At 40.5% G+C, this 22018-nt stretch overlaps 1 protein-coding gene across 1 annotated transcript in view; it reads right to left on the bottom strand.

Moving 5' to 3' along the window:
- b4galnt4a (beta-1,4-N-acetyl-galactosaminyltransferase 4a) overlaps window positions 1-22018 on the bottom strand; it is a 165474-nt gene that overhangs the window by 3746 nt on the left and 139710 nt on the right. The window contains exons 9-19 of the mRNA XM_088935150.1: window positions 18586-18652; window positions 11997-12140; window positions 11153-11262; window positions 9045-9145; window positions 8053-8126; window positions 5466-6714; window positions 4154-4518; window positions 3466-3619; window positions 3111-3183; window positions 2184-2337; window positions 202-328 (exon numbers count right to left, since the gene is read on the bottom strand). Of these exons, the coding sequence (XP_088791276.1) occupies window positions 202-328; window positions 2184-2337; window positions 3111-3183; window positions 3466-3619; window positions 4154-4518; window positions 5466-6714; window positions 8053-8126; window positions 9045-9145; window positions 11153-11262; window positions 11997-12140; window positions 18586-18652 (2618 nt within the window). The remainder of the gene's footprint in view (window positions 1-201; window positions 329-2183; window positions 2338-3110; window positions 3184-3465; window positions 3620-4153; window positions 4519-5465; window positions 6715-8052; window positions 8127-9044; window positions 9146-11152; window positions 11263-11996; window positions 12141-18585; window positions 18653-22018) is intronic.

The following is a 22018-nucleotide window of genomic DNA, read 5'->3' as shown; positions in this document are numbered from 1 at the left end:
CTGCATGAAAGCAAAATGCAGCCATAAAGGTGAAAACATGAAAGCTGATGAAATATAGGGTTTAATACAGAGTTAAGAGAGAGTCAAATGTCAGGTAAATTAAAAGGAGACTTTGACATTTTGGGACACTGGCTTGTTTTGTGCCATAACCTCGATTAGTGGCACTGTTCTCGAAACTATTCCATTTCTTATTCAAAATACCTGTCGAGGAGCTCCCAGTCCTCGCCTCCCCACCGATCTTTGAACTCCTCTGTGTTCATTCCTCCTATCTTGTCAAAGTCCGACTTGTAAATGCCAAACAAGCCAAAGCCATTAACTTCCCAGTATCCTTAGGGAGAAGAGAAGAAAACCAGGGTCAATTATTTCTCCTTTTGAATCTTTTGATCTTGTGCTGCCTGCTTGGATTACCCTGTCATAGCTGTCAAACACAGACACTAAGCTTCCAATTAATTTAAGAAACGCAGACTTCAAAGCTTTACAAGACAACAGAGAGGCTCTGCTTGAAAGAAAAACTGAATTTGGTGTTTGCATGTCACAAAGTAAATTTGCAATGTGTGCTCCTTGTTCTGCCAGGGTCATTATTTTAAAAAGTTTTCTTTCAAAACCAAATGCAATAATGTAAGGCCATAAAAAGTCCAGGCATGGTAGTGACCGAATGAGTCTTACAAATCAGAGCTCAGATAAAGAGCACTGTAACGGATTCGGGTTCTCAGGCTCGCTGCTCCCCGCCCCAGTCCGTCCCTCCACTGCTTGGGCACAAACCCAGGACTCCGGTGTCGCTCAACAGGGGTCTTGCCGGCTGAGCTCAAGAAGACCTTCCTCAGCCCGGGCGACCAAGATCCACATAAGGCGCAGGGCCGTATTTGTTACAGTATTAACACAGTAAAATGGTTTACAATGCATGTTTTTGTTTTTCATTTACAAAGTAATAAAGCTGGCTTTCATTCTTAATATACAGTATCTGCTGTCTTTGTCTTCTAATTTTTGTTTATGTAAATACAGTACTGTTTATGACAGAATTTCAGTGTCTGGACATCAGATTTCTGCATACTTTCCAATATATTCTGGAACCCATCACTCCATTGTCAGAAAGCCACTTAATCCTAGAGCTTTCATAACCATGCTTTTCTGTTTCTAATGATATATAAAACATTTGTTTACACTCTCCAACTTTGCTTAACACAGACAAATTTGTAAAGGATGCATTTAGAAGGTTCACATACTGTATGGTCACTGCATCTTTCACCACCAAACTATATGTGGTATTTACAATTTGCTTCCTTCTGCGTTAATATATTTGATTTAATGACTGTAGAGCACTATTAAAATACTAGAGAATACCCATATTATCCTCATTTCTCCAACAGTGACAACAACATGTTGTCACAAAACTACTAGATTGTATAGGACCATTTAAGCAACAGTTATTGACACACCTACACTAGAAATGGATAGCAGTTCAGTAGCTCCTTACAGTATGAATCTGTCTCCCACTGCCTGTAAGTATAAACACCCGAGGATGTCTGAATTAACACATTTGCCAGAATAGCTGTAGTTGTCAGTGATACATTTGAATCATAGATACCAAATTATCCTGCCTGTTATGAGGTCATAGACACTAGCCTTCTTTCTTATAGCACAGCAAGTTGATAAAAGGCCTGGTCTGCTCCCCAAGAATCATGGGTATAAATATAGGATGGGTAAAATTGTTTGGCAGTGCAGTGTATATCCAAGCATTTCATTACAAAGCATTACAAAGTGTAAGAATCGTCAGGGCTGTTATATCTTTCATTAAATGCTGTTGTTTACCATAGAATTATACAAGTTAATTAGATGGAAGCACGAACAAGAGTATAATGAATCATTTTCTAACACTTGGACAGCTCTACTGAATCTCTCTCTTAAATGCATTCTCGTTAGTGCGTTAGTGTAAGGTCCTGTCAAACAAGCAACTATTGAGTCATCTTCGAATCTACATATGGCAATCTTTCCTAGTGTAAACTGTGCAAATTTGAGGAGGCCATTCAGCCCATCCAATTAATCTGGTAGATGGTTACATGATGCTATTCAGTTTTTAAGTGAGAATTTGAAGTTACAACTTACAGCCTTGCGAATTTAAACTCTAGATTGGGGGTGAAATAGACAGACAGACAGTAAGACAGTGACTCCAGGCCAAGTGTTACCGTCAGGCTCCCTGGGGGAACTCCCACAGCCCAGCCTCATGACTATAGGAGCAAAAGCCAGCCGCCCCTCCACACAGTGCTTCCTGATACTCTCCAGGATGTTGAGGGGGAAATGGATGTGGAGGTCGCACAGGAACACAATGCTGTGACTGTCCTGGAAAATCAGAGGTCGGACAACATCATTGCTTTGCTCACAATGCGCTCCTTGCTAAAGTCTGAAGTACAGTTGATGCAACCCGGGGTGAAAAGGACTGAGCTGTGGCGCCCTGACACAGTGTCACAAGATATGGCATTAAAGTCAAGCACAACCCAAGAGAGCTGGAATAGTGTCCATTCATGGAAACACAGCCTTGTGCTGATTTTGCATTGGTGAAGGCCAATGACACAGCTCTTGAAAACAGATCCCACCTTACATTCTACTTGTTGTCCTGTCTTAATCAGTCAATGACTGAAAGACTAGTAATAATAGTTATTATTAGGTATTCTAACAGTCTATTGTCTAGGTGAGAAATTCTGCTCTACAATAACAGTTTTGACCTTTAAATAATAGAATAACTTATGGTATAAAACTATATGGAAAAATGTAGAGAAATTCCTATACCTGTCAATTCCAAACCAAACTGAAAGCTGTCTGGATCATAATTATGACAGAACATAAACTGCTAAAACTGAAACTGCTGACAATTCTAAGGAATAACATTTAATACTTGTACTGTACAGTATATGCTCTAAGCATTATCATTTGTTACATAACATTTTAAAATTAAATTGATGAAAAATTAAGAAAGCTACAGCAGGAAAATTAAATAAAAAGAACAGGTAATCTGTGTGATACAGGTCCATGCATTCCTAAAGAAGACTGTGATAGAACTAGAAGACATGATTACTGCACATATCACAGCAGCCTTAAAAATGTCACTGGCTCACCTCAATGGTGTCTACTCCAATTTGCAAGCCTGCTGAACGTTCAAAATTTCCCTCCCGCCTCAAGTACTCATATCTAGTACAAAAGCAACAACAAAAGATTGATTGGAACAAAATACTCTGCATGTAACAACTGCTTTTGACAACATTTAAAATACACAGCACTGAGTAGAATCCAAACACTCTCATAAAACACAGTGCAAAGGTACTGTAGCTCCATTTTGTGCTTGGTTTCATGTAATATGATAATAGCACAGGAACACCAAATAAAAATATCACAGAAAACAATAGATTAAATGTTTTTTGGGAAAGGCAATATAATTAATAATTTATATTTTACACAGTCATGCTCCAGCACCTTGGCACTTTGCTGTCCTTCAGAGCCTGTTCTACGTCCATGTCTTCACTCTGGAAGTCCACAATGATGATGTTGAAGTTGTCATCCTTGGTCTCGCTGTGCAGGTACTCCATGTCATTGATGAACTGCTGCACCCAGCGGGCCTGGTTCTTCACTAATGGAGAAAAGGCAGCAGAGCAATCTTACAACAGACAGGTGCCTCACACTGCCTAGATCACAGAGAGCAGATTCAGTCCTGCAGGACTTCATGAAGTCTGTTCAAGTCATCAATCGTTGAAGACTTGGGAATGTTTCCCAGTTCCTAATGTTTTAAGCATGAAAAATGTAACAGTGAAACAGACTGGCTGAAACTGGAAGGAAACCAGATGTCAGAAGCCCTCCAGGTCTGGAATTTGAATTTATATGGGGAATCATATTCTGCTGAAAGAAAATTTTTCATTACTAAGACACGGAAGCTGTGTAATGATGTCGGCCTAATCTTGTATATAGTGAAACCCTCCTTACTCACCACAAATCCCAGTTTGGCATATTCTGATACCCCACAAGGCCCACGCTAGAGTGCTTTCAGCCATATCAAAGGAAGCAAGAACAAAGAAACCAAGCAAGATGTCAAGCAGCCAGGCTACAAAAATCCACCCTGTGCTTTTCTGCTATTGCTGCTTGCCACACATCACCCAGGACTCAGTACCTGGCACGACAAAGTGCACCATAACGTCGTGCCTCCACTGCAGCATGACCGGCTGGCACAGCAGGGGTTTGGTGTAGGCTGTGTTCCACTGGGTGGTGGTCCGAGGAGGGCTGTGGCCGGCGGGGGCGGACGCCGTGGTGGTGGTGGTGGTGGTGGTGGTGGTAGAAGGTGAGGCGGTGGCGGCCCCCTCTTCCCTCTCCAGACTGTCCTCCTGCCGCCGGCGGTGCAGCAGCAGGTACACGTACTCCGACAGCCGCACCACCCTCTTCCCGCGCTCCATCAGCTCCAGCTCGACGAGGTAGCGGTTCCCCCGAGCCGAGTCCCGCCGCTTCTCGACGTTGATGATGCGCAGGAGGGTGTAGATCCTGCAGGGAGAGGAGAGGCTCAGGCAGGGAGCCTGGGAGCCACAGCGCTGGAACCTAATGGAGGCTGACCAGCAGCGTGTGTCTAAAAGTTGGGTTGAACAGGGGGTTTGAGTGCAAGCTCCAGTGTAAACATTTAAATTGGGGGACAGTTCTTAGCAAAATTAGCAAAATACAAATTAAGACCCATTATCTCTCATATTCACAACTGCACTGTGAAATCCAGTAGCATATCTCAGAATTTTTTGAGTAAAAAAAATGTGCAGATCTTTATAATTCTACAACATTCCAATTTTTGCCATTTTTTTTTCAGCATTTACTCTGCTTATTAGAATATATAGTGTACACTGCTGTGCAAGTCCTGGGCATTTTGCAGTTTTCTGTACATTCAAGTCAATGCTTTTCCCTCATCATGGAGAAACCTTCTGCTGAAACTGTAGCCATTTTGTTAGGTGACTTGTGTTTTAGCCATGAAACTAATAGTTAATCTTGATCAAAAAGCAGCCTTATACTGTATCTTTATAGATGTGTAGACAGGAGAAACTGTAAGTTGCAAGGCGCACCTCAATAATCAACAAGACATGAGTGGAAAATGTGATGGGTTACCTACTACTACACTTCACATTGGTGGTTGATGTACATGTATAGTTTACTTAGAGTCAATGTGATCATCACTGTGATTGATGACTCTTATCAATATGAATTCTACTCATCAACCCATCAATTTTCCTAATATGGAAAACATCAGTGGAGGTTGAGGAAATTGTCGATGTTTATATCTCATTAATTACAATGTCTAAAATGTCCAAGATCTTTTGCACAACAGGATACATTAAGAGGGTAACTGATCAATGCAAACTAAACTCAAACGTTTACAGGGTTATTGAGAAAGCCAGACCCAGTGCACACTCCCAGTTATCGGATGCACTCCTGACCTCTCCCTGCCTCACCCTCCATTCTTTTCGTTCAGCTTCTCCATGTACTGTGCGAGCACATCCACCACCTCGCTCTCGCCGAGCTGTAAGTTGCCCGAGACGTTGCAGCGCAGGTCGTTCCAGTCAGAGCGCAGCAGCTCAAAGTCCATGGTATTGACGGAGAAGGTGCGCTGCCAGTTAATGGCCTCTTCCGCCCAGCCCAGCTGAGGATCTGGCTCCTCGTAGCTGTAATCTGAGAGGCCCCCTTCTTCGGGCTCCGTCTCAAACTGCTGCGACTCTGTGATCTCCGACGTCTTCATGTAGGACGTCACTCGGGCTTCTGTTGGAAGAGTATTCTCCGAGGAATTGAAGTCCTGGACTCCTGGGTTTCCTGTGGTGGGCTGAGAAATCTCTTTAATACTGGCAGACATGGTTCTAGCAGATACAGGAGTTATGCCCCGGGGCTCCTCTTTTTTATGGGCCTCCCTCACTGTCGCCTTGGATACTTTGCGAGTGGCCTGCTTGGTGGAGTTGTTGCTCAGCCACGAGGCCTTGCTCTCTCTGAAAAAAGACTTGGCTCGCAGCTGGGAGGCGCTCACCAGGCCTTTGCCTTTCAGCTTGGAGTTCAGGTTCACCAGCTTCGTGGTTTTGCCATTCTGATACAGGAAAACGCCCGGGAAGACTTCTCGTGGATGCCGGGGAGCCGTGGTCTTTCTGTTGGATCGAAGCCTGGTGACGTAGATTTTGTTCTGGTCCTGCTTGCGGTCTTTTTTATCGTTGACCACTGGGCTTTGGCCTGCATGGGCTGAGTTGTTCAGGATTTGCTTGGCTCTACTAGTCAGCGCTGAAATGGAGTTCTGGGGAAGAAAAAGGGCAGATTTACCATGTTTAGGAACGGCAGCCACCAATGGTTCAACTCCCTTCTTGCTCCGCTCATCCAGAGCAGTCCTGATCCAGGATAGCGATTTACCACGGATGACAGTGGGCTCATTAAAGTCCATAACTTCACGGTCGTCACGAACACCACCCACAGCACTGTCACTGGTTTTCTGTCTTTCTCTGTTATTGACCCCCTTGCCCTGGAAGGTCTTCTTTCCGTGTTTAAAGTTATAGTCATCAACACCATCACCATAGTCAGCTGTGGTATGAGAGACAGGCTTCCTTGTGGGCTTTGCAGATAAGTGCTGGTTGCTGAGGCTGCCATTGACCTTTTTCCTAACTGGCTGGTTGTCAATAGGTAAAGACTCATCTTCAGGGTCCACCCCTTCCTCCTCCTCAAGGAAATCTGGACACAACCAACAATTCAGAATCATTATGGAAAACTAATGCAACAAGCTAGACTAACTTCAACATTCAGATTTCCTTCTAGCATTTTACTGAATGTTTCTGCTGACATTGACTCTTCTGTCCATCTAATTACACCCTTTTATCAAATCCTTAACTGCTAAACATACAGTAGATCATTGAAATAAAAAAATAATTCCAACAGGAAATTGCATTTAAAAAAGCATCAGCAATTCTCTTTTCTAACAGAATCATAACAATTCATAATGAATACACATTTCTGAAACACTGGACAGAGGTATGCCAATAAATTATGTTTTGAAATAAATACAAATTAGCAAATTGTTAGTCACATAACACATAAAATGAAGATCTTTATGTTGTAATTTTCATTGTAGTTTACAGCATTTCATTCCTGTTAACTCATTCACATTCTTGAATGCAATATATTCATTCTTTATTTAAATGAAAATGTAATGCTTAGCCATAATTAGAAACACGATCAAGGTAAGCTGTTATGCAGGCTATATGTACAGTACTGTATATACATTATGTACCAACTAACATCATGGCAATCACATAACACCACTAGATGGCTCCCTGGTACCATCTACACCACAAGTCAAAACAGGCTTTTGGAGGCTCAGTATAGTCAGTGTTATTGATATTCTTTTTGATAGTGTTTTCAAAAATGTTCCACCTTGTTCAATGATTGTGCCCTGACTCTCTTTGTCTGGGCTGTTGCCTCCTTCTCCTGTCCTCGGAGAAAAGGTATTGCATCTGAAGGATAAACTGTCATGAGTGTGACAAGTACCCAAGTTGGCACAGTACTGTAGATGTCTCTGTTATGCACAGCAATTTCACTAGCCTGGGTGATCCGTGACTCCTGGAAGCAAACATTGATCAGGACTGATTTCTTCATGCAAGCTCGGTAAGTACCCAGTCTGTACTGTGTAAACACCATACACATCTGAGACCTCTCTGCAAGCCGTAATATTCCTCTATTTGCCATCTTAAGCTATTCATCTGCTCTTTCCGTGACCAACACTGCCTACACGTTTCTCACAGACAGTACATCCAGTGCTCTGTTCTCTTTTAGCACTGATTCTGTAGCCACACTGCCTGTTGTTGTAACTGTTAGTATTCACACTTAGGCTTAAGATAAATTAGCAATAAAAATGTTTGGTGAATACTGATTACATACTGAATACTGTAATACTGACTGCATATACAGTAGCCATTTACAATGCTATTAATGAACAGGGCAGCTGCAATAATCGTGCTTAGTGCATGCTTTGTACGTTATCGCTGTTTTATAAATGAGGGCCATGCTGATCACCTTCTGGATTGGGAAAGAGGAAGGGTCTATCATCCTCTTCTTCATCCATCTTCATATACTTGTAGAAGCCAAATCTGTAAAAATCAGGGCATGTACAGCAGATAGATGTTAATGCTGAATACTCTGTATGAGCCACTTAGATCTACATATTCATTGGTTACTTTGGTAAGAAAACCACATGAATGACTTTTAAAACGTGTTGGCACGCTGTGATATAAAATAAAATTTTTTTGATTTTTTAGCAGACAGCCAGCTTTATTTGTCCCAGCTGTGTCCTATCCCCATTTCCCTATTTAAGCCCGGCTTCTCCGTAGTTCGAGGCTCAGCGGATGCCCAGATGCCTGGAAGCCCGCCTACCACCGGGCACAGGAGTGGCCCGAGGGCAGAGGCTTTACCACGGCATCCTGACCTACTGAGTCCGGGGCTCGGAGCGCCTTGTCCCATCAAGCTTTTAATTATCCGTGTTCCTAGTTCCCTGTTCCCAAGTTCGTCTTGGATGGATCTCCCGGCACCTGGACCTTGGCCTTCCTTTGGACTGGTGCGCCTGCGCTCCCCCCATGCACCAGTTCACTTTGTTTGAGGATAATAATTGTACAGTACTCTGGAACTGCCAGGGAAATGATTTATTATTTGGTAACATCAGGGCATTGCATTTCCTTTTCCACAACAAGGGTTTGCCAAATTACTATGACAGGCTTTATACACCTGAGCTTTTATAGCTCACAGAACAAATTCCTCAAGCCTGGCATCTGTCTGTAAAGCTGTTTCCTGATTTTAATGATTTAATGATCATTTTTGTTTTAGTAGCAATTTACTTCCCCGTCAAGTATAAGCCAACGCTTGGCTGATCCCTGCATTGCTCAAGGGCTTGATCCTCTCCAGTGATTTTGCTTTAGCAGTGCTCTATCACAACCTGCAGTTCACATTCAGAAATAATAAGGCACCCGCGTCCTAGACACCAAATGCTAAAAGGAGCAATTGCGAACACTCACTTCTCCAAATAAACAGGTGACTCCCTGTAGAAGCACTTGTTCTCTCTCTCCATGTGAGTCAGTCGGGTAAAGTCATTAGGATACACAAAGGACAAGTACACCTGAGAGTAGAATACAGAGCAGGTACAGTGTCAGCAGAAGCCTGAGAAGACCCAGCGGCAGACGACAGCTACAGTACCTTAGTTTACATTTTGCTTGAGTCTTTTGCAAACAGGGCAGCAAAAAGATATGATTGGATTAGTAAGGACGGTATCAACAAACATCTAATCAGTGCAGCAGAATTTATGTATTCACTCTCTGTGTTTAATAGAAGCTGCAAGGTAAAATATTTTCATCTACTGTATCTCTTAAACACAATGCTGATTTGGAATTTTGTTCTTATCATTTAATAATGACAGGGAAGCTTAAAATACAGGGAGACAAAAAAGAAATGTGCAAACATCATTACTGTATGTGACAGAAGTTCCTTCATAACATTAGTGATTAAACATATTAATAAACTAATAAGCATCTAACTCATGTACTAGAAACAATTTATTTCTATTTCAATAAGGAACAGTCTCATAAAATATAACACCAAGATAATTAAAGATAATTTTATGAAACTTACAAATTCACATCAAATAATATTTAGCCTTAGTTTTCTGAATGCAAGACACAACATTTGCACTTTTTATTGTGATAATAATTACAAACCACACTATAACTCACACGCACTTTTAAAACCCTAGGGAGGCAATAACATTCTGGTCTGGATGCCAATCAGAAAATACGACTTTTGAATGAGTGCTATAGGTAAAGAAGGAAAAACTGATCTAACTGTACCATTAAAGTGTCTGGAAGCTTCACTCTTATCTTCAGGGAACACTGAGTGGTTTAGTGCAAGCATCTTGTTTGTATTCAATTATATTTCTGCATGCACTATGATTAATTGGGTCGGATGGAATTAGCTTCCATAATACATGTAAATTTGTTTTTGGTGAAGAACGCTCTGTAACATACAATATGCCAAATGGATTTCACTCTCTAAAGCAAAATCAGTCATCTTAAAGTGAGAAAGCCAAGAATGTTCTACATTCACTATCAAGAAGAGGACAGTGATTGTGTTTGAAACAGTCTACAGGGTATAATCTTTATGCAAGCATGCAGAGAATTAGAACGAGAATAGTTTGATCATTTAAAGTTGAAACATAACATTGTTTGAGCCCTCACTCCCTTACAGTATTTCTCTATGATATGCTGTCAGTCGAGCCCCTTTTAGTTTGATATACCAGAATTTGCATTTAAGTGATCTCTGACTTTCTTTAGATGTAAACATTCAGTTTTGATTGGAATAATTCCAGGTATTTGTACGGCACTTTGAGAAGGGCTTTATTTACAGGAGAAGGCCCACTTTTGCACCTGCCTGGATGACATGCAGCAGCCAGTTCAGTCCTTGCATCCCCACAACACAACAGATCAGATGCAAAGAGGGCTATGGAATCTCCAATGGTCATGTAGTCATCGAGACCCTGGTTTATTGTCTCATCTGAAGGACAAACCCACCTACACAAGCCTGTCCCCTGTCTCCATACTGAATCCTTGGTGCAAAGTGGAAAGACCTCACCCCTATGGCCCAGCTCCCCCGTGTACAGTGGTAGCCTGAATTTCCTTCGAGATCTCCCATCACATGACTGACAGGGCCCAAACTTGCTTATCCTCTCAGATCTGAGAATATAATAGCTTTGTAATGTATTAGTGTAAAACCCTATTAATCCAAAAAAATACATCTACCTTAATCTGTTCTTCACATTTCGTCTTTGTTAGGAACATGGATTGCGTTAATTAAAAAAAGATTAAAGGCAAACAATCTCCCCTGGTATCCCTAAATCATGAATATAATAATTAAAATATTTTTTTATCGTAAACTATTCTATTCTCTAAAATTGTTTGTTCTCTAATTCCATTTCTTAAGAACATCAACAAAAGTGTTCATGGTGCAAATCCAAAAGCTTGTAGAGCTCTTAGATATTATTACTTTCACATCCTCGGCCTTGCTGGCTACCTGATTTTTATTTCTCAGAAGGCCGTCTGTGTGGAGTAAACTCTCGTGTACGGTAAGCACTCACAAACTGCAGTCCTTGGTAGCGAGCGATGGGGAAGTCCTTGACAACGTATGTGGGGGAGTACAAGCAGGCAGGAAGTATGTTCTCCAGATGGGAGGGGTCTATCATTGGAGCTGCAGGACGACAGCAGAAAAATGATCATTTAACAGTATTAACCTAAATGGAAGGGAAAACACTTACTTGAACACCACTGGGGGGACCAATAAATAGCACAAAGGGTTATGCATAAAATAACCATTTTACATAGAAAATGTAAGCCCTCATGTTTTGGTGCATGTTTTGAATGCTATACACTGTAAGTTTACCACTGTTGCCGTTAAGCTTGAGAATGATGAAATGATGGCACTCTTGTGACAATGTTTTATTTCACTAGCATTTCACAGTTATGCAATGTGTAGTGTAATATACAGTAAACCAGTATGGTAGCATATTTTATCTGTTTACTATTTGCTTACATTTCCTTTTATTTAATGTATATTTTGATGATCTACGATTAAAGTTGTATGATTAACAAAACACTATAGTCTTAAAAAATACGCTGCATTTTAAGAAGGCACAAAAGATAAAACTCTAACAGTACCTAGGAGCACTCCAGATGCTATTTCATTTGATTAAATACTTATCAACAATATAAGCAAACAACGCTTTTTTCCTAAGAAGACAATTGCTCACTAGTATCTATGCATAAGTGAATAATTCATAATGGATATTAAAGAGTGTGTGTGCTTCTTAATTCTGATTCTACGGAGGTGACATTGTGACAGTGCTGGATGTGAAAATGAGCAGGGCTCACTGGGCTTTATGAGGCAGATGGCTGTTTCCTGGCCACAAGCAGCACAGTACTCACTGCTGAAGAAGGTGTCACGCGGGTCTGGTTTCAGCATGTCAGCACTGTGTTGGCTTGTCGCTGATGCCTCTTTAGCTGACCTGACACGGCTGGCAAAGGTCTGAGGGATGTGACCCACGCTGTTCATCTTTAAGGAGGACTCGTCTGCAATCACCACAGAAATTGGAGACACAGAGTTCAAAATAATGCAGAGACGCTTCTCCCCTCAGTAGATTTGATTATCATAATGTTTCTATTTCTAAACTGCTGTTAGGTGAATGGATCTTCTATTAAACCTCTTAAATGATCTTTCCTGATCAGTAAGTAGCTTTGCAATTCTCTAATTGGTAGACATTTCACAGGTGCTAGAAAACATGAGGAAAAGACATACTGTATGTAAGAATGATACCTGCAGGAAAATGTGCTGGGGCAGCTCTGAGCAGCTCAACAAGTAGCAGCACCTGCCCATGCAATGGTTGAGCCTTATGGTCCAGATGATATTTGTTCAGGCCTGGGCCATTAGCTGACTTTGACTGGGATCGTCCCCAGTGGTAGCACCTGGGCTCCAGAGCTGATGGGCACTTACGAGTTTGCACTACCTGAGCTGATTCAACGAACTGGCAATCAGTATTGGTAGAGTATTAAAATAATTATTGAACCATATTTTCAGTACCTAAGTATACAATATATTCTTAAATTTTAACTTCAAATGCTTTAAATCCAAATTTGAGTTCACACTGGCAGCATGGTAGTGCAGTGGTTAGACATGCTGCATCATAGTGCTGGGACTCAGGGTTCAATTCCAGACCTGGTGTGCCATCTACTGTACATGCAGTTTGTATGTTCTCCACATGTTCATGTGGGTTTCCTCCGCGTGCTCCGGGTTTGTCCAATAAAGACATACTGGTAAGTAAGCTGGCGTTGAGTGTGAGTGTTTGCGTCCCTGTGTTTGTGTCTGACTGCCGTACCATGGACCCCACCCTGTGCCCGTTGCTTGCAGAGGTAAGCTCTGGCTCTCCTGCGGTCCTGAATTGGATGAAATTCTAATGGACTGCATTAGAAAATGGATGTGTGGATTTATATTCTTAAGTAGTTCAGGTGGGTAGCTGCGTCAGCATGCGTAGGCTGCAAAGGAACAAGTAATAGGTTTATTCCATGCTGAAAAAAAGAAGAAAGAGAACACAACGTTTCGGCCGTGAAGTCTTCTTCAGGTGTGAGAGAGACAGGGCAGTAGGCAAAGGTAAAGTAGCGGGAGAACAAAGGCTGGGAGGGAGGAGGAGTGAGAGGCGGGAGCAGGGGACAGAAAGAGAGGCCAATCAAGAGGTGTGAAGTCAGAGTTTATATTCTTAATATGACACAAAAATGAGATAGGGTTATTTAAATAAATTTTGCATAGGGAATGTTCAATTTTATTTGGGTGTTTACATATCTCTTACTGGAAGATGTCCTGTCACGCTTAGATGACTTCCTGGTGATGTTAACATGCACATTAACTGTCAGGTTGAATAGTTGAATAGTTATTTTTTTCTTTTTAATGCAACATATAGAGAGTTACTAAAAGCCACAACTGTGACAAAGAGAAAAAGAAACTTCTATGAAGAAAAGAACATTCTTGAAATAACTTATGATCTAGGATTCAGGGAATACGGCTCACCATCTCATTAAAGCGATATAAAGAAAACTGGTTTCTCAGCAGAGTATCAATGAAAATCACACAAAAAGATATATTACGGTAGAGGCCAGAGAGTAAACTCAAAGGAATTACATGTACTCAGGAGTACTGTGGGAGATTGCAACTGTATATATGGAGCATGCACTAATGTCCCTCTCTATAAATAACACAATATTGTACACAGGAGTCTAGGTGTTCCACTTCCCTTTCAAAGCATGCTAGCAGGTGCTAAGGGAACAGATCACCTCTCTTATCTCTAATCCACTTAGCTACACCAAGGCATGAAGACAGGGGGAACTCATTCAGCAAAGCTGTTCTTTTTGTTCTGAAATCTCTCTACAAACTGTCTTGCTGGTGTGAGTGGACAAAACGGGGTTTAATTAATGTTATTGATTGGCTTCGAGCCCCGGGGTTATGTGAACAGAAGTATGATTTATGGAGCAAGTCTGGAACCCGATGGAAAAAGATGTGTATAATTAAGAAAAGAGCAAGACAGGGTTACGAATTGAAGGAGACTAAAGGGAGCAAATCAAGCAAAGGCCTCGCAGCACTTTTTAATAGAAAGGACTCTGGCAGAGTAAAAAAAAAGAACTTGGGAGGCTGATGGAGAATCTAGGAAAAGTGCCCTTAACTGGCAAGATCCTTTGAAAAATAATGATCTTCCTACTGCTGTCAGGCTTGTTCCACCAGCTAACTGCCCCTAATAAAAAAGAATATACCCCATCCATTGTTTTCAAAGGCCAGGTTTTGAGGAGCACCAGACAGTGATCAATAGTGCTGAGCTGAACTATTTCGAATAGGTGAGCAATAAGGAGGTGAAGAGTGCGTCTAATTAACTGTAGAGTGTTCTGCCTTTCTGAACAAGCCTCTGGAGCTACTGTACAACGTAACAGCAGGAACCACTAACTTCAACAAAGACAAGGATGGCTGATTCTTGGAAAAGGAAGGATTACTGCACCTGGGGAAAACGCAGTCCTTCATGACAAAACTATAAGCAATTCACCTCTAAATCAAATTGCACTCTAAATTAAAGAAGCAGCTCTTATCATCTTCACGTTCCAGTTTTCATTTCTGGACTGTTGCACATCCTACTGCCTGTGGTCTCCAGGATTAGCTCAGGTGATTTCCTCCTAAAGCAATACTTATTAAGCTTGGAAACTTTCCAATGACAAACAGGCCTTGAAAAAGACTTCTCGAAGGAAAGCGAATTACAAAGGAAAGCAACTCACTGATGCCCCTGATTGAGATCACCAATGGCATACACAGCAGCAATTTAATTCCCCCAGTATTTCCCTAATATCAAGTGCCGTTTAATCCCCAAAATGTAACTACAGTTAGCAACAAATTATTTCATGACGACTGGACTTTGCAGTCGGTATTACAATATGTCTATAAAGTAGCTTATCGGAAGTGCTTGATAAGTGGCTGGTTATCTTTAGATTGTTTAACATGTTTTGGTTTCATAACAGCTGTGCCTGAGAGTCTACAGGAAAACACAATTCACTTCCAGACTCATAAGATGAAAAGGAATTAATCTGCGAGTGAATCGGACGCACTTCTTGATAATGGGAGTTGTGACTGAAAATGTGGTGGAGGCTCAGTCACTGAAGGTGCTCCGTAAGAGCTTTGATGGATAAAACCAGACGCCAGTGATTTCCCCCCTGACACGAACGCAGATGTGCAGAATGAGGTGTCGAGGAGGAGCAGCTGTGATCCTCGCTGTTTAACCTATTGGTTTTCTCCAAGCAGGGGGATAAAGAGAAGCCGGGTGGGAGACAAGAGGAGACGCCACGAGAAGCAGGAGGGAAAGAACAGAGCAAGAAGAGTGAGCCACACGACACAGACACGACCCTGCGTCTGTAAACAAGGGCAGGAGCACAAGCAGAACTGAAGGGAAAGCCACAGGGAGACTCTCTCTGTGACTCTAGGTGCTCTCTTTTTGCACTGATTATAGGTGGCGCTTATTATTCTGAAACTTAGTACTTGAGTGAGCCCTCAAGTAAAGCTTCTGAGTGCAAGAAAGCTGTCTCATCCCTTGGCCTGGTTTCTTCCACATTCTGCGAGCTGCGGTGGAGTTCTGGGATCATTTAGCCGCTAACTAACCATTTTGTTATTTGTGATTGTCCAAATGACAGAAAAAGACCCAGGGGGCCCCTATCATTGCTGTGTGCTCTTAATCAATACAAATAATCGCAAACCAAAACTGCACAACAAAATGGAAGCTTTGCTCAAGACTGGTGGTTCTTACTTCAGATTACAAACTTTTGACAGTTGACACACACACAAACCTTTACTCTAGTGATTGTTCAGACAGAGTTGGTAAAAATGGAAAAAAAAAAAGATGTTATCAATAAGTAGGCCTAGGGACAGTGAAGGCCAAAGCCATTAGGTAAAACTCATTCACGGATTTAAAAGCATCGCTAATAAAGTTGGACTAGTCTAACTGACAACAAGGCACAAATCAGGACAATGTAACACACCTATTCTCTTTCAAGGAAACAGCCTCTTAGGTAATTAGCTAGAGTGTGACCCTCCACAGTGTATCCATCAGCGCTCAGACAAAGAACTGGTCACACGAGCAACAAGCATCGATTATGTCACCCTCTCAGGGGACTCAGTCCCCCGTGCCACAAAAGTGAGCAGAAGGTGATTAACGATGTGTACTGTACATGCTGCCGATACTCGATGCCGCAATGAACAATCTGGGGACTGCACAATGATGTTTCAAGTTTGCTGCACGGGTCCCTGAACCCCAGAGCTTGTTAACTTCAGCTCAAATTAAAAGCAGGGCATTAAAAAATGCCAAACATCACTCCACTCTGGCAATAATTAAAATAAATATCGCAGGTCCCTGGAGCATTTGTGCTTCCCCACCGAAGAATTTATGTAAATCTGCAGCAAGGCATTCTAATCCACAGAATTTTGTATTTAACAGAGAGACATTTCTGACACCAAGGAGCTTTAGGGAAACCCGAGGGCAAGCACACCAAATCCAGTGGTTTGAAGCAACATCGTTAGATATTGCAGATCAGTTAAGGTTCTGAACTGAAATGCTGTTACTCTTTTATTATTTACATAAATCATGGCTAAAGAGATACAACCCTTTTAAAATAGGCAAACATGTCATACTGATGCCTGATTTTCTGTTTTTCATTTCCTGATAAGAGTACTGATTTATTGAACTCTTATGGATAAAAGCAGGTTTTTGAAAAGTTCTATTGTATAATTATGAAAAATATATAGAAAAAAACACAGAATACGGGTTACAAAATGTAATATTTTAAAGGTTACGTGCATAAATGAATTCAAAGTACTTTCAGGTTGTTGCCTTACTAAACTGCTCCTAAAACTGTATCAACAACAAACATACAGTATCTGTAAGAACATACTGGTTAACATCTGAAAATTCCTTTTTTACATTTTTTTCTGTATTATTTCTCTACAATACTCAATCATTCAGTTTCTAATAACAGTCACACTGGCTGCTGAGGCAGAGATGCATACGGGCGGGGCTATTAGTATAGAGATTGATTAACATGCATTTAATCAAATACACATTGACTTTATTTACTAATATAACAAATGTAACCAATGAAATAATGCACGCATGAGCAGGGTAAAATGTGCCCTGTATACCCTGGCAGATACAAATCACTTAGAGAAATCAACAGCATTTTAGAAAAAAAATGCTCAGCTAAAAAACCTCCAGTCTCCAAGTGAGATCATGCTGCAAACGAAAAAATAATAAAGCTCCAAAGAAATGTGTGGGTTTAATGATAAAAAACCGAAGTACAAAAGCTCATTATACATCTGAACTGTTCTCCTTTCACTGCTATCTGGCTTATTAAAATGAAAGTCATTTCAAATGAACTTCAGTGCACAGGAAAATTGTGAAATGTGCCACTCTTTAAGAGCAATGTAATTTAGTTTCAATCAAAGTTAACATTCTTTGCCTGGGGGCTCAGCGCTCTATGAACTGAAGCATAGGGAAATTACTGGTATTAAGATTCATATGTTATGCACTGCTTTTTCTTTATTATTATTTTAAGCTTTTGTCTTGTAGCCATTCCCTTTTGCGTTGTTATACTAGAGTGCTTCTGTGGTTTTATTACTTTGTGTTTACAGGACAGGAGGCACAATCTTTTTCACATTTGACCTGGATGCTGCTTACAGACGAAGAAGCTTCAGCAGAAAAGCATACAACCTCAGCACGCCGATCTTCTGTTTCTCCCTAATTACACTTGATATTGATTTTTTATTGTAGCATTTTATGCCTTATAAGAGTACATTTTGGTTAACAGAGTCACTTCCCAGCTTTCAGGAATTGTATGACTGTATTCTACCTTCTGTATATATTATATTTACAGCATTCTGTATGTACTGTATGTTATTTGCCAAATCATATCCAAAACATACATAATCTTATAAAGAGAGAAATTACAAATCTGGAAGTGGAAATAGAGTAAATTCTTGTTTATGAGTTTATAATCAAAGATTGGAGTGTTTTAGGGCAGGTGTCTCAGATTCATTTCATAGCAATATGCGGGGTATGAAGATTAAGTTCATTTTAAAGAATAACTGCCCTGACATCTGTGCTAAAACTATGGCAACTTTCACAATTATTTTTTTCAAAGAAAATTACAGGCACTTCTATACATACTGTAGAAAGAGAGAGGATATATCTAACACAGCTTTACATGGTGCCTTTGAGCTTACCTGAATTTCACAAAGCATGAAAACTCAGAACAAACTGCCCTGATTGTGTGGTAAGACCTCTGCTCTTTCACTGACAATTTGCATATAATTCATGTTCTTTAATTTACTCCCTATATTCTTTGGCATCCAAAACTAAACGCAGACGAAGGTAAAGCTCTCCCTCAGGGAGACCAAGTCTCACTCCCTAGCACCCCGTCTCCCATTCCCAGTCTGGTGGTTTACCTGTGTACAGCGAGATGTATGCTGAATCAATTATTTCAAACTTCAGGCCTGGGAGAAATGGACGCCACTGAAACAGAGAAAAAACATACACAGAAAAGTTGATAGATATAAAGAAAAACAACCCACTATCTTGCTCCTGACTGAAGATCACAGACCAACTGTTTTCATGTGCAGAATGGTTGGTTAGACAGAAGGTTGAGGTCAGGCCTAGTTTCAAGGTGAAGAAGGTCCCTTGTTCTACTGTTCCTACTGTATCTTCAGGAAGCTAACACCGTGAAAAGCGGACATAATTCATTCCTTGACAGAGAGCTTTCAGGACAGAAAACAGGCAATACTTATTTACACAGGCTGATCGTAGAAGCATGGAACCAAATGTGTTGAACTTATCATTCTGTGATCATAAAGAAGTAAGCTGACATCAGGCACAGGTCAGAGGCAGAAGCAGTAAATATTTTATTGGTGTAATCGGTCATTCCAAGGTATTCCAAGGTATTGCCCAGTACCAAGGGCAATATAGTAACCTTGCACATTTATCCACAACATGAAATTTCTGAGGATCAGATCATACTCTTTATCCATCCAGGAGGCAGGGACAATGAGCTAGTCACAATTTTAGCCTGGTAGTCACGATGATTAGCAAGCAAGAAAAAGTTTCTTCTTAACTTATCTATTTTCTGCTCAGCAATGATTACTTTCTTCCTAAGACAGAGGAAGTTGATACAAAAGCAGTTCAGCAAACACTAAAGTTCAACAAATCAATTTATAAGGTGTAACCTCTGCTGTTAAGCAATTGGATAATTTCTAGAAATTCCCTCTAAAGTACAACTTTTAAATTTATTGGCAAACGCTGTTTTGATTTTGCTAGAGCTACAGGCCTATTCAACCCTTAGTACTGTAGATTTAATGCAGAGTGGACATCACGTCCTTGCTCCGGCACAAACCGGAGAGGATCACGTTAAATCATTCTTGCTTCCTACGGACATATTTAAAGCAGCTGTGTAAACCACTGCAGTTTAACTTCCTTACCAGCGATTACTGTACCACCCCAATAAGTACAATTGCTCCAAATATGCCTTGCAGTTATGGTGCCACATCTCATTACAGCAGACATAATCACTGAGGACAGGCCATTTATGGAAAGGGGATCGAATAACAAACACTATTTCACCATACACAAAAGCAGTGAAGAAACAGAGCTCAGAAAAAAAAACATCTGGGAAAAGTGATATTCTGATATTGCTTTATGTCTTACCAGTAACATATGCTTTTAGAGGTTTATGTGTTTTTCCTGTCATTCCAGCATCATTTTGTATTGGCTGTGCTAATTATCTTTGACCTTTTACCAGAGAGAGACCGTAGGGAGAAGCATGAAAAATGTTTCCAATACCCCCATGTGCTCTTTGATGCACCTGAGAAGCCAAGGCTGTTTGATTTGACTCTTCCCCATAGTGAAAGAATGTGAGTGTCACCATAACAGCTGAGGTTTTTTGACAGTGAAGTGTCCTCTTGAAACGAACACTCTTGTAGCCAAAGGGAAGGGCATCCAGTAAGTGCATAGAACCAAGCATAAAACAGCCAACAGGACACAGTGTTTGATATGATGGACAGTCAGCTTTTACCACTGGGGGTCTCTGTGACCCCTGTGTCCTTCACAGCAATCTGTTAGGAGAAGTATTGTTTAGAACATATACTGTATACAGTATGTTGAAATCTTTAAATAGCAGCATCTTTAAAAAGATTCATAGAATCACATTAGAGTAGGTAAAGCAACAAACAATGAAAATACAGATACAAAATGCTCCATTATAGTTTTTTGTCTCGTAATTGCATGTCACTGATTTGAACCAGTGATGAAACAGTGCCTGAAGTGGAAGACAGATTATGATCTAGGCTTTTAAAAGGAGTACACCCCATTATCAGATACTGTAGGCAGCACTGCCTCTGAAATGAAGAAAAGCCATTTCAGCATAGATTCCTTGATTTCACAGCATTTACTATTCTCCTGATTGCACAGACCTCTTCTTGCTTTTCAAGGTCACCTCATTGGGGGATCAATACATACAGTTCCTTCAAGATGATAGATTTAAAAGAACTATATACTGTAGCTATTTTGGCACACTTAAGTACTAAGTGACCAGTGGTGAGACTGTATGGTCTATCTTGGCATTATTAAACCTTATGCAATAATTAAAGCAAAGTACAAAATTAACAGTACAGGAATTCTAATAATAGTAGTTATAATTACTTTGTTAGACTAGCAAACTTATATCATTTCATAATTATGGAAGTGTTTGATAATTTAGACTAGGGACTAAGGAACTAGGAAAAGTTATCCTTTGTTTATAATGCAAAAAGTGCATTAGCATTTAAAAGAATTTATTTAGAAAATGTGGGTGGTTCAGATGTTTGTAAAAGCAGTAGGACTCCATTGAGGCTAAAGTTCTGTTAAAGTGTTTGATAGTCTTTTAATGAGATTCACATACTGTACAAAGTGTTTGCTCTAAAATGAAATATTAGATGTGTAGTGTACATTAAAGTGTTCTTGTCGGTATCCTTGTACTGCATTTGTTCCATCAGTTCTGCAAGTATTTGGTGTGCTCATGTACAATACATACAAATTGTACATAATTACTCAGCCCTTTACAGGACATTAAAGCAAAATTATGCATTGCAGTCATGCATAGAAGAGAATGACAGGACAGCCTTACAAAAATTTCAGCGTACTTATTGAAGAAAATCTGACGATACTAAATATTTGTCTTATACATATTGGTCTTTATTTTAATTTTCTTCTTTAACATGGAGAAAACTACAAAAAATTCAAAAATGGAATACTGGTATTGCAGTTCATTCCCTCAAAAACACAGATCATAGATCTTTACCATAAGCTGTGGCTTCATTCACATCCGTGCTCTTGACAGTGATTCTCAGATAATGCTAGTGTTCAGACCACTCACAGAGGGCAGTCCAAAAGAACAGGTTGCCATGGAAAGCCTGCTGTCTGCAGGGGTAACCTGTCAGCTTTGTTTGGAGCATTAGCACAAGAGCCAGACAGACTTCATCACTGTCTTGTCCAAAATAGAGAGCTAGAAGCTTGAAAAGATCGGGACTGAAGAAATATACTTTTTTTTAACTAATTACATATGAAAAACATTTCCAGTGTTGTTTTAAAGCCTACCGTATAAAACATGGTGGTGTAAGATAGCATCCGAGCTTAGTAGAACTCTCTCAAAGCAACTCTCAATGAAAAGAATTTGTTGAATAAATGATTGCCTGTGTTTGCACTTGCTAATTAAATTCCTTGTTTTTCAGTGCAGTTGACTGAGCACTCCTTGTGTCCCTGATGACGTTTGAGGCCTGTAAAGAGAGCAGTGAATGTTATCTTTGGCTCAGTAGTGGTTGACTTAAAAAAACCCTGAGTCTTTTGAATCTT

Source organism: Atractosteus spatula, chromosome 16, assembly GCF_055471065.1.
Source record: "Atractosteus spatula isolate fAtrSpa1 chromosome 16, fAtrSpa1.hap1, whole genome shotgun sequence".
Classification (NCBI taxonomy): Eukaryota; Metazoa; Chordata; class Actinopteri; order Semionotiformes; family Lepisosteidae; genus Atractosteus; species Atractosteus spatula.
Note: the sequence above shows the minus strand (reverse complement) of the source record. Positions and strands in the feature narration are given on the sequence as shown.